Source organism: Brachyhypopomus gauderio, chromosome 17 (assembly GCF_052324685.1).
Source record: "Brachyhypopomus gauderio isolate BG-103 chromosome 17, BGAUD_0.2, whole genome shotgun sequence".
Classification (NCBI taxonomy): domain Eukaryota; kingdom Metazoa; phylum Chordata; class Actinopteri; order Gymnotiformes; family Hypopomidae; genus Brachyhypopomus; species Brachyhypopomus gauderio.
This window is the reverse complement of record NC_135227.1, coordinates 13,375,810-13,388,674: the sequence shown is the minus strand read 5'-3', so window position 1 is coordinate 13,388,674 and position 12,865 is coordinate 13,375,810. Positions and strand designations below refer to the sequence as shown.

At 44.9% G+C, this 12,865-nt stretch overlaps 1 protein-coding gene across 8 annotated transcripts in view; it reads left to right on the top strand.

Moving 5' to 3' along the window:
• Positions 1-12,865, top strand: part of eml1 (EMAP like 1) — a 35,531-nt gene that overhangs the window by 6,039 nt on the left and 16,627 nt on the right. Inside the window, exons 2-3 of one of the 8 annotated variants that reach the window (XM_076977497.1) lie at positions 2,254-2,898; positions 12,586-12,768. In XM_076977497.1, the coding sequence (XP_076833612.1) occupies positions 2,742-2,898; positions 12,586-12,768 (340 nt within the window). In that variant the 5' untranslated portion in view covers positions 2,254-2,741. Of the gene's footprint in view, positions 1-2,253; positions 2,899-7,155; positions 7,369-12,585; positions 12,769-12,865 lie in introns of those variants that run through there. The other 7 variants (XM_076977498.1, XM_076977499.1, XM_076977500.1 and 4 more) reach the window with 7 other exon arrangements.

The following is a 12,865-nucleotide window of genomic DNA, read 5'->3' as shown; positions in this document are numbered from 1 at the left end:
ACTACACCCACCAGCAGATGGTGGCAAGATAAATCTTCTTTACAGCCACAACTCTTCCTTCTGATATCGCTGCAGCGCCTGCTGTCAGAACTGGCAATATAGCCTAACGTCTCTGTAACCGTAAACGTTTAATCGTTTAGCTGGCAAATATTTAATTCATTCACATATAGAAGGTAACAGTTTAGCATCCCTTACACAAGATCACTTGCTTGTTCTTACCGACCTCCAAATTAGGGTGTGGGTATATGTGGATGCATTTTTAATTCTCATATTAAATGTGTGTGTGTGTGTGTGTGTGTGTGTGTGTGTGTGTGTGTGTGTGTGTGTGTGTGTGTGTGTGTGTGTGTGTGTGTGTGTGTGTGTGTGCGAAAAAGAGGGAGCAGGAGAGACACTACAATAACGAAGAACAATATGGCGTATGGCTGTCCAGCCTCCACCCGTGGGATCCCCAGCCCTCCCTCACCCAGCCTGCCTCTCCCTCTCTCCCTCTCTCCCTCTCTCCATCTCCCAGGGTAGTGGGGGAGGTACACCACCCTCTAATCTCTCAGCACTTCCAATGAGCTCCATTTCCTCTCTGAGCACCCTGGGACTCGATTATCACACAGACAACAGAAGCACTAAAACTGAGAGGCCCCAACGTGTGCTGCTATGTGGTAAAATCTCTGCCATAGTACTACATCAACAAACAGCCCTGACATGGCAATAACAAACAGCAACGACAAAAAGAATAACCACATCTTTATAATCACATGCTGGGAGGCCTCGTTGGCTGCTTTGATCTTTCTCTTGCATCGATGTGTTGTGACGTTTGGGCATTTATGGCTGTGGGAACATGAGTGGGCCTGACAGTGGCGTAACTGCAGCTAAACGCATGCTGTGAACAGACATCAAGTCTCCTGATCTCTGCTGTATTTCCAAATGCACTGAACACCACAGTGTTGAAGAAAGACTGAAGCAGCACAGCGCACATGATACCCCTTTCAATGAGGGAGGGATGGAGAGAGAAAGGGGGAGAGAGAGAAAGAGAGACAGAGAGAAATAAAAATAACTTTATTAACCTATCACAATTTTACAATCTGCAACCACACAAAGAAGCATAAAAAGAGAGAGAGATAAAGGGAGAGAGGGGGGAGAGAGGGAGAAAGGGAGAGAGAGGGAGGAGGGAGAGAGAGGGGGAGGGAGGGGGAGGGAGAGAGAGTGAGGGAGAGAGAGAGGGGGAGAGACAGAGAGATTTTGCCATTCAGCTGGGATTATTCTCTTTGCTGCAGGTTTAGAGGTGGAAGTTGAGGCCAAACCATAAGCACTCGTTCCTGCGCTTCAGTGTCGCTCTGTGTTGCTGCTGTGAGGAGGCCGATAATCTTCAAAGACTCTGCTCGCGGGTGCCAGCGCCCCCTCTTAATGCCTCGCATTCGTTTGTTTGAAGGGCTGCAAATAGAGGCCATGCCATCATCTTCATGTTTATGCCTTTGTGAGCACCTGTCTTGTGAATAATTTAAAGATGTCTTTTTTCCCTTCTGATGTCTGCTGTAGGCCCCAGTCAAACCTGGCCTGACCTCTCTCTCTCTCTCTCTCTCTCTCTCTCTCTCTCTCTCTCTCTGATGTTGTCCCAGTTGTCTTGATTCATTCCAGGGAAGACGGTAAGGTTAGGAATGACAGTGTTTAGGTCCAGAACTGAGTGTGTGAGCTTGTTTGGGTTTGTGGCATGAAAGAAAGAAAGCATCACATCATAAACCATAAAAATGAAGAAAAAAAGAACGCAGCTGAAACAAAGTGTAAAACCTCTCCACCCCTCCAATGCACCACCTGCTTTGCTAGGTCTACTTTAGTCTACCTATAGATAACGAAGGACATGTCTCCCTACAAACTGTAGTTGACAGTTTGTTCAGTAGGTTGTAGCAGTGCTTTCTTACACTTTCCTCCTGTTATGTCTCTCCATTGGTCTGTTGCTATGTTGTTGTGGGTTTTTTGTTTTTGGGCCATTACACTTCACACTACACAGCCTTGTTTGTGTTCCCTCCCAGTTACTGCTTTCTGTAATTTCAGTAAAACAGGAAATGTTCATCCGTGGCCTCATTTTGTATTCATGCAAGGGCTGTTTGAGCTCACAGAGCTTTAGGGATTTAACGCTCGGGCCAGTAAACGCATCTTGTTTCACTTAAGAGAGACTTCGCTTCAATCTGGCCAAATCGTGCTGTCACTGCCCCGCTCTTGCACATTTCTCTATTTCTTTATCTCACCATCTCCCCATTTCAGTCTTTCACAGCTGGAGGTGGGGGAGTCTGTGTTTTGAGACAGGCCACACCCACCACTGCTCTGATTGGACGTGTCAGGCAGAGTTGAGGGAGGACTCCCGGGCGGCTCAGTGGTGCGTCTGTGACATTACACAAACACGCCTGCTCCCTACCCTGCTCCTCCAGCCCCGGCTGCCTCCAGCTCCTCTTCTTCTGCAGGTTTAACGTGGTACAGCTGAGGAGAATACTGAGAGGAAGATCAAAGTTACAAAAATACTACAGAAAAGCAAAGAAGGAAAAAAAAGAACTGTACATTCATTTTTTTCTCCATTTAAAGTTCATCAAGATATTTTTCCACCACTCTTTTTTTTTTGGGACTCTCTGTCCCTGACGGACCATTTGAGAGACAGAGCAACTGGGGGCCCGGCTTGCGTGACACGAGCCCTGAGGTAAATGAGGTTGTCATGGTAACTGACACTGGAGGGCTGACCCCAGCTCCCCGGACGTTGAATGGAGAGGGAGTCGCTGTGGCGACCCAGCGAAAGTAACGGGCAGTCGGCGGAAGCGTGGATCAAGATGCCGGGCCAGCAGAGGGGTGGAATGGAGGACGGCTTCTCCAGCTACAGCTCTCTGTACGACACCTCGTCGCTGCTACACTTCTGCAATGGTAAAACTTGACGCTACCTTTCCTCCCTGTTGCTCGTGAAGTCCCAACCCCCCCCCCCCCCCCCCCACCTCACCTCTCTCACCGCCATGCTCTGTAAACACTGGAGGGAAAAGTATGAGTGGCCTTGAAGCTCTTATATTCCATGGAAAGTTTTGTACACCTACTGGGGGTGAGCAGTGCCCGAGTGGCACGCTGCATGTGGGTGTAAAGGGGGGCGGTACATGTTGATACAGTTGGATTCATCCACGGACAGTTTAGTGTGTTTTTATGCCTCAGACTGGAGACGGTGCCTGCCTTAGCGTCTCACATATGCCTCAGATCATTAAGGCAGCCGGTGCTTTTTCTTGTCTGTTTTTGGCTTGGTATCTTACATGGCAGGCTGGTCTAGATGATTTTAACTTACTATTGCCTCAGCGACCATTCAAACAGATATTCCACAGCTGCACACAGCGTACTGGAGACGATGCAAATGAAGTGTCTGAAGTGGTGTTTCGTCACCGCGTAGCCCACGGAATATAGGTCAAGCTGAAGCACAGTCCACACAGCCTAGTGAGAAATAGATCATTACTGTCTCAGCTATTTGTTCTGGATTCTCCACTGCTGTGTGTGTGTGTGTGTGTGTGTGTGTGTGTGTGTGTGTGTGTGTGTGTGTGTGTGTGTGTGTGTGTGTGTGTGTGTGTGTGTGTGTTGTGTTTGTAGTTTTTGTGTGGTTCCTTGGGGGAAGGGAAGAGAGGAGGTGGGAGGGAGGTGTCTCGGGGAACACAGGCCTTTTTGGGTAAAACACAAGCGAGGTGCATGTCCCTCCGCTCAGCCCCACATCATTCATCTCTCCCATCATTGTGCTTCAAAGGGATTTCTCAGATACAGTGCTACATCTCTCTAACACTCTCCTTTCTCTATAGATTAAGGCTAATCTGTTAGCTGACATTAAAGTAATAGATTAAAGTTCTTTAAGAAATTGCTCTTTTAGTGCTGTGAAGGGCATAAAAGATCACATTACTCAATGCCTGCATTATGTGTAAAACAAGTGCCGTTTCCAAAATATGGATGTTTATAACTTATAGTATGATGACATAATGACTCACAGGCTTGACTGACCGGTATTTCTGTTATGCTGGTGAGTATACATGTCAACACCTCTCTGATTCTCCTGGACTATTCTGGGTTGTTACAAGTCTGTGTGATTGTTAATTACAACAATACAGTTGCTTTTGTACCCATGTATTTATTCATTGACCCTCCAATTGCAAGAATTTAACATACTAAAAAGGTCCTCACCGTGGAGACAGTAGGCTGGATGGAATCACTCCATAATTCTTAATCCTCCATAATACCCCATAATCCATAACACTCCATAATACACCAAGTATACCAAGTATAGTGCCATATATCTACATGCACTAACAATGGTTTTATATGGTACGTTCGAATTCTAATGGAACCTTCTCTCTATAGGTTCCACTCTTGCCTCATTCTAGAATAGCTCACAGGATCTTTGACCCATAGTTTGTCCTTATATAGGACATGCTATTTATGTAATCCAGATCTTCATGGTTTGGGAAGTGGGAGATGAAATAGGTCCGTGTTGTCTTCCTGTATCAGCCATGCCGCTCTGCAGGAGTGACAGTTGCTGGGTGAACGTCCTGCTTGGAGCAGAGATGGCCTGGCCACATGAACCACGGCTAATTGGGTGAAGGTACAGAGCCGGGCCACGGCGAGGTCAGCGGCCCGAGTGATGTCATTCCTACTCCGGCACGAATCACGTGTCAGTGAGAATGCAGCTGGGAAAGGCAGCAGTGCTCAAGAGCTGCAGGCGAGCGGCCGCCTGCTCCCCCCTTACTCTGGGGAGGGAGCCAACATTAGCGGTCAGCATTAAGGTCTTGCAGCTTGGCATCAGACGTGGAGAGTTGTGAGGCGAGTAGTGTTGTGTTGGCATTTGGACCATTCAAACAGAGGCCAAGACCCCTCCTCTTAACATCTGATGAGAGGGTCTTGGCAGCAAAGCTGAAACGTCATTGTTGGGGGTCTCAGATTTCAGTAAAGCAGACGTATGCAGGGGGATTAGGGCCGAAGTCACACTAGCACACTCATGGTGACAGATGACTACAGCACCCTCTTTTCTTGCCACTGAACTACTGAAATACCTGCCTAATTCATTCTCTTACCAACAATAATGAGCTCAAGTTTTAATCTAGGATGCATCTTAGCAAACACCAAAACACAAGCATGCAGTTTCTGCAGGCTGGTCTGGGCTTTTTTTGTCATCATTAGTACTGGAGCAGGTCTGTCACAGGATATGGGGAAAGTAACTAATCATTTGCTGTTGATTTATTTTGAGAGGCACGTTGATTTATGATTTCCTGTGCTCATCTCCTGTGCTGCCATCGGTTGTGCTGTGGAACAGAGACAGTGGCCGCTGAAGGATCAGAGTTGTGTTCTCCTGACTGACGGTTATCAGTATAGTGTTGATGTTTGACAGGTGAGGGAGACTCTTATAAGTCAGACACCAGATGACTTGTGCTGCTGCTTTATCTAGAGTGATTCGTCTCCCCATACTGTAGGTCACCAAAGCCATCACTCTCTGACTTCTCAAGGCTGCATTATCCAATTGATATTACTGCAATTTTTTATTCTCTGACATGTTTAAGCTTTGCTACATGATCTACACTGACAATCACATAAACATAAACACAAAAAATACTGTTGTTCAGGGCTGGCTTTCCCTTAAGCATTGTAAAACGAAGATAATCTTTTATTGGTTGAGCAAACACTGAACACCCTCTCTCACATTTAAGATGATCTAAATGCCATAATGATTTTCGGGAATTGACCCCGTGAGTCCATTGAAATTAATTTCAGTTCTTGAATGAAATATAATCTGATCATCATCCAATCTTCTGAACAAATGGTTGCAGTCTAAGTCAAAGTGTGATTTCGGGAGTCACCTGAGCCAAACTCTTTCTGTAGCTGATAATCGGTCTTGTAAATTAGTTATCAGGTATTTTAGCTCATTCCTCTTTATGACTTTTTGCAGTAGTACATTTTGGGGTTTTGCTTGGACAGCCTCCTTTGGAACACGACACACTTAAGTGGATTGAAGTCATGCCTTTGTTGTCATTCTAAGATGCACAATACTTGCTGATTAACTCCTATGGTTTAGATCATTGTCAGGTTGCGTGATACCACAGACAGATGCACTGTATATGCCGTAGAATTTTCTAATACAGCATGGAGTTCATTAGTCTCTCAACGATTTTCAAGACAAGAGAGCAGCCCCCATTACTCCTGCTCCCACCATGCGTCTCTGTTAGGGTGATGCTTTTGTGATGATGTGCTGTGTTTCTTCTAAACCCAACCCTGAATACATTTACCAAAGCTTTTGTCTACCTCTGCCTACCAAGCATTGCTTCTGTATTGCTGTGGATTACCCAGATTGTCTTGTGATTTGTCTTTAGCAAGCTTTCTATGTGAGCAGTCTGGTTTGTCTCAGGATTAAAATGTAAGTTGTGCAGTTTTATTTTCAAAAGACATTCGTAGCACAAGTTGCAGTTTGGATGTTGCTTTAGGTACATCGTTGCTTCTGACTTTCGACTCTAGTGCAATGTAGGTCAAATATACGTGCTTTATGTTATATTTATATTTTAAAGCTCACAACTTTGAGAGTTTTTGGTTTATTTTGGTGGACCAGAGATGTTCAAGGAGATTCCATTCTCTTTGTTGCAAAGTCTGAAAACGGGATTCTTTTTAGTGTTTTGTGAGAGAAAATAATGGAATCCGTTTACGTCTGAACTTAACCTGCTGCAAAAAGTGTATGAGCAACTTTACGATTGCTTATACAGCTCACAAATAAATAAGCCTTGTACTTCCATTTAACCTCTGCAGATCTACAGGGTAGTTTAAAATAATTAGGCTATATTTTATTAACGATTGTTGTAATACTGATGTTTATGGTTTACACATTCAGAATAGAACAGAGTAGATTATGGATATGTAATGGCATATGTAATGGAAAACTGAACCTCATCGGTACAGTGCTCCTCTGTTCTGGTCAGGACGCTGTAGTGCACACTGGTCCAGATGATCCGCTCTTCACAACATCCTACTTGTCAGCTGCATCTCTTCCTCTTTAGCTCCATCTGGATTCAACCTTTAGAACAACAGGGTCATTCGCAACTGTACCCATCGTACCAAGCGGCCAGCTGCTTGCACACAATGACCCGTTTTTTTTTTTTATTCTTGCATGAGGAAGTATAGAGGAGAGCCTGGACTCTCTAACCCTAGCACTGAAAAGGGCGCTGTGTCTACCCAAAGCTCCTCCTCCCGGGCCGGTCCTGTGTGTCCCGCCCAGCGACTACATCCTCGCCTTGTCCTTCGCCATCGGAGCTGCCCCGGCTTCACTGCTGTCTTCCAGGAGAGCAATGAGTCAGCAGAAATCCCCCTCGCTCCTCTTCCCGGCTGTGCCGCTGCCAGGTCTGTGTATCTCTCTCTCTCTCTTCTTTGTGGTGGCGGCCGCCGGGAGGTTTGTTTCTCCGGGAGGGAGAAGGCCAGGCGGAGTAGCAGGCAGAGGGAGATAAGTGAGGAGGCGTCTCTGGGACAGAGGGTGAGGTGCTCCGTTGTGCGGTGGTTGGCAGCAGGCTGACTGCAGCTGACTGAGAGGCTCCAGATTCCTCCTGCTGGGAAATTAAGGTTGAGTAGCGCGTGGATTTGTAAAGGGTGAGTCCCTTGCCAAAGGCCCTGTACTTTAAAGATATGTTGGTTTGAAATATCCAGATCTGTTGTGTGAGTAAATTTAGCATAATTAGCATGAACTGGAGCTTCTGTTGTGAGGTGAGATATGGACACTACATTTTTTGATGTTTTATGCTTCGGGCACTTTCCTGGAGTTGTTAAGCAGTTGTGTTGGTGAGTTACCACTTCATTAAACATTAAACTTATTGCTTCATAGCCTTTACATTTCTAAACATCTTACTGTGTGATCCCAAACAACACCCTTAGCCAGTGTGCATAGCCCTTACAAACCCTTGCATCAGAAGGAGCTAAATCAGTCTTAGAATCTTAAAGATCTCCAGCAAGGGTAACTGGCTCACTGTCTTGCTAATCCACTCCCAGTCCCACTGTCTTTGACGCTAAGGTTTGGTGCATCAGCACTTCGGTCTTGACACAGTGGATCTCCTCCTTGCATCCAAGCCATTGATCCAGTTGGAGAGGTCTGGTGGATCCACCCAAAATGGGTCACACCAACTTGTTTTCTGTCCCAGCTGCTGAGGGTAGGCTGACCGGAGAAAGAGCTGACGGACATATCTATGCGATCCTAGCGTGTGGACAATGGGATTAATGAACACACTTCTCATACATGCCACTCACACACAGGTCTCGTGGGGACTCGAGGCCGGCTGTGATTGGCTTCTGCCTTTCAGGTTTCTTTCGTCAAAGCCCCGTTTCACCACTGAGAAACCCCTTTCATTGTTGGTCGAGTGTTATTTTTTGCCATCACTTTCTAAGCCCACGGTGAGTTTTGACTCTCACCAAAGCCTGAGGGGCAAGGGGCAAGAGCAGGGGAAAGAGATGTATCACCTGAACAGTGTGACTGCCACTTTTCATTACGGAAGGACACTGTGGACGCTAAGAGCATTAGGCTCTTTGCAACATGCGCTGCTGTCCCCTTGGGAGCTTTATGGTCCCCTTCAACCCTCCTGTCCTCCCTCCGGTGATCTTCCTTTTCTTCCCCACAGGTCACATGTGGAGTCCCTCTGATCTGTTTTCCACTCCTAATCTGGGCCAGCAGTTTGCTTGTTCACCTTTTGTTCAGAGCCTGTTCCCCCTCTGACAGGCCAGAATTAGATTATCAGCTCCGCAGCGTGTCCCCTGACATACATGGTGTGCACCCACTACTGAGTCGTTGACACTTCATGGTAACATGTCCTTTTGTCTGTTGCACGCAAGTATCCGGTGAACTGTCCTTGTGGAAGCAACAAGGTGGGAGAAAACAAGCTGTAGTAATTCATTTATAACACATAGACACCAGCCGAGTCCATGTTCCTCACCCTCTCTCTGCGTGCAGTCTCTATGTTTGGGTCAACCGTGAGCTTCATAGCTGAAGAAAGCACTCTGAAGACTCTGCACAGATGCACCTGTTTACTACATGATCATTTTGATGCAAAAGCTCCTAATGAGTGTGTCGCTTGCTTAAGACAACAATACGAATGGCAGAAATGCCAGCACGCTCTTTTTCTTCACCGATCAAGGACAGGAATACCACACATCCACCATTCTTCTGGTCCAGGGATTGTATCTGGATTTTTCCTCATTACTGAAGGAGAGAAATCTCTACGGATGGGAAATATGAAGACGTTCCCTCTTCTAAACCTTGCAAAGCTTCTCACAGAGCTACTTCTGAGTGTTTTCCCTTTCATTCCTCATGCTGAACCCGGCTCAGATGTTATGTAGTGTGGGGAGTGAGTCAGCCTGGCCCGGCTCGTGCAGACTAAAGATGTTTTATTAATGAGGCCAGTGTGCTATGAGGGAGACATTAAAGGGAGTGTATTTTGCTTTGATAATCCACCAGCATTTGCATGTGTGTGTGTCCCCCCTCCCTTACTGTCTGCCTTCACACTGTCTGATGCAAGATGAAACAGAAGCCAGTGTTATTGACGGCAGAATATGGGTAGCAGACTTCAGAGCACAGTCTGATCCGTATCTGCTAAGCAAATTTTGATGCATTAAACTCATTTCACTGACAAGTTTAAAATTAACAAAATATTAATTTCAGACTTCTCTGGTTTGAAATTAAATTAAGGTCTTGGCCATGCCCTATCAGACTGGGTTAAATGCATAAGCTACACAACTGTTTAGAAACATTTTATTCTTTCAGATGGCTACAAAATCAAATTAAAAAAGAGAAACAGGAGGAAGGAAAGGTGCACTGACACTGCTGCTGTCGGCGGCCTCTGACAGACCACCCTACTCGTTACACAAGCCTGAGATGGACCGTGAATATTGCTATTTGCATCTAAGAAATCATGGACCGAAATGTCTTCTAATGCGGTCGAGAAACAGACTGCGTAATTCATGTTGGCAATCAAGCATGGCTGAAATCATTTGAAGAGGTGCGATGGGTTTTATGAAGGATATCATTAAATGTGTGTTTAATGGTGCTTCCTTTGAATGTGAAACGTTTCATTGTGAATTTGCGTGAGGTTCAGAACATTCTTTATACAAGTACAAAGTGCTTTCATAAAAAGACCATACATGGACCTCAGTCTATGAAAATAGAGCCAATTATACAACTAAGAAATCCGCTCATTGTGCTGGTGATTATTACCATGTCTTCAATAGCCTAATTCAGCATAGAAAGTGTCTTTGATAGTGTCTTTGTTCTCAAAGTGACCCTGGAAAGCAAATCTTCTTTAGAGTTTTAATGTGTTCTCTACCAGAGGGTTTAAATCACATGTTTTATTTTATCATCCAAAATTTTATCCACTTGGCAGATAAGACCTTTTTGTCTATCCAGTAGCCATTTTGTTTCATTCTGAATCTTCCCTTCAGAAATGATGAGGTGATTAATCTGCTCTTCGTTTGTGTGTCCTGGAAGCCTGTGGTGGGCCTATCTTACGTTCTTCACATTGCTTGCACGCTTAGGATTAGCATCTTAGAACTGACCCATAAACAGGTTTAGAAATTCAAGCAAAGGTCGTAGACACAGTGGTGGGTGGATATACAGTAGTGGGTGGAGTCACAGTGGAGGGGATGGAGATACAGTGGTGGGTGGTGTCACAGTGGTGGGGTGGAGTCACAGTGTGGGTGGAGAGACAATGGGTGGAGACACTGTGGTGTAATGCTGCAAGCTCATTCATTTTCACATCACAGTCATTTTTGAAATTCTAAACAGTATGAAAAGTTAAGCCTTTATGGCTTTTTTTCTGTTTTTTTAGTGGCTGTGCAAATAAATATTTTTTATCTTGTATATTAGAAATTGAAAGTAAACATGTGCAAAGTGCTAAATTTCTATTACATCACAACTTCATAATAAGAAAATAAAGCGTATGTTATAATCTCCCAGGCAGAGCCACCGATAAACTGCATCATAATATTTATGTCCTTCACATTTAACATTTTAAATCTCTTATTGTTAACTTTCAATGGCATGACGTTTCTTTATGCTTTCCCTCAGATCATATGCTTAAAAAATTCTTAAAATATGTCGAAGCATTTTAACCAAAGGCATGTTAACTTAACAAACATCCGTAGTCACCAAACGAAATGGAAACTTCTGCTTTGAAATGCGACCAGTCTTGGTTTAATGATGTCACGATCACGAACATGTGCAGCGTGAGCTCTGTGTTCTGACACACTGCTCATCCATTCTTCTGAAGAGTACGCTGGAAGAGTATTGCATTAGGAAGCTTATCTCCACTGGCGCATTCATCACCAGTGTCATTAGAGTAAGCATTAGCATGTAGAAGTGGTATCTGAATTTTGAGCTGAGTGGCTAGAAAGCATAAAATGAGCTTCATTGGTTCTTTGAGAGCTTCTTTGGCTGCCTGTGGTTGAGGGTGGCGTCTGACTACAGCAGAATAGAGACAAACCTCCATTAACTTCTTAATGCCATAATTTTAGGTAATTCATTCAAATGTTCACCAAATGATCTTGTCAGTGATACTTTTATCAGATATGGATTGATATTCTAAAGATGATTACTGGTTAATAATGACATGTTTTTAGTAAAATGAGACTGGCCTAAATCAGTCTACCATAACAGCAATGTAAGCTGCACCACATCACTGTCATGCAATGTACAGAGTTTGAAGCACATAACATCTTTCCTAAACAGTAATTAAATGTATTGGTTGTTCAGCATTCAGATGTGTTCAGCATTTGTTTGTTGTTGTTGTTCGAGTAGTGCTTTTGTATTGCTTTTTGTAAGCAAACAATTAATCAACTGTAGTGACATTTCTGCTTAGTGGTTTTTTTTTACTAACATCATAAGTCAATACTTCACATTGTTTAAAACCATTATTTTTATTGTCTTAATTACCAGCTGCTTCCTTCTTTTACATAATTAATGGAGACATTATTATGAGTCTCCAAGGATGTGAGACTTCTGGTGTTTATTAATATTTCAACCCCCACCCCCACACCCCCCAAGCCTTTTTACAGTTTATTAACCTAGATAGCAGCCCTGGGTACAGAAAGAATAACACAGAAACTGCAAATACAATGTGAGATAGACAATGCAAGAGAAAGGAGCAGTCTGGGAGAAAGAAGGAGAGAGTGGGGAAGTCTTTGAGACACTGTTAGGAGAGAGGCGAGACACACAGCTAGTGTCATGTTGGTGTGGGATGAGGAGCAGGCGTGTCAAGACATCTTTAGGTTTTTTTATTATTTGTTGTCTGCTTGTCGGCATATGATATTAACGATTGTTGACAGGCATATTTCAGAGGCGTACTGTGACTTCTCTCAACCTTTCAAATCCTTTTATTTGTGAGTAAAGTGGGTTGAGAAAAACGCAGTGAAACACACAGTGGAACGCGCAGTGAAACACGCAGTGAAACACACAGTGGAACACGCAGTGAAACACACAGTTGTACACGCAGCCTGTCCATAGCTGGCCCTGGCCGTGGCTTCTCGGTGACGTCTCTATTTAGCGCTTGTTAAACTTGGTGTGGCTGTGTGTGCGTGTGTTGACAGATGACAGTGCCTCGGCGACCAGCAGCATGGAGCTGACGGACCGGATAGGGTCTCTGGAGCAGCGCGTGCAGATGCAGGAGGACGAAATCCAGCTGCTCAAGTCAGCGCTGGCCGACGTGGTGAGGAGACTCAACGTCTCCGAGGAGCAGCAGGCCATGCTCAACAGGAAGGGACCAACCAAAGGTACTGCCAACCTGGCCCGCCACGCACGGCCCCGCCCACCTGCTGAGGGCACGGACAGGTTAAAGAACACCCACACCATCATTTTTTCACCTGACTG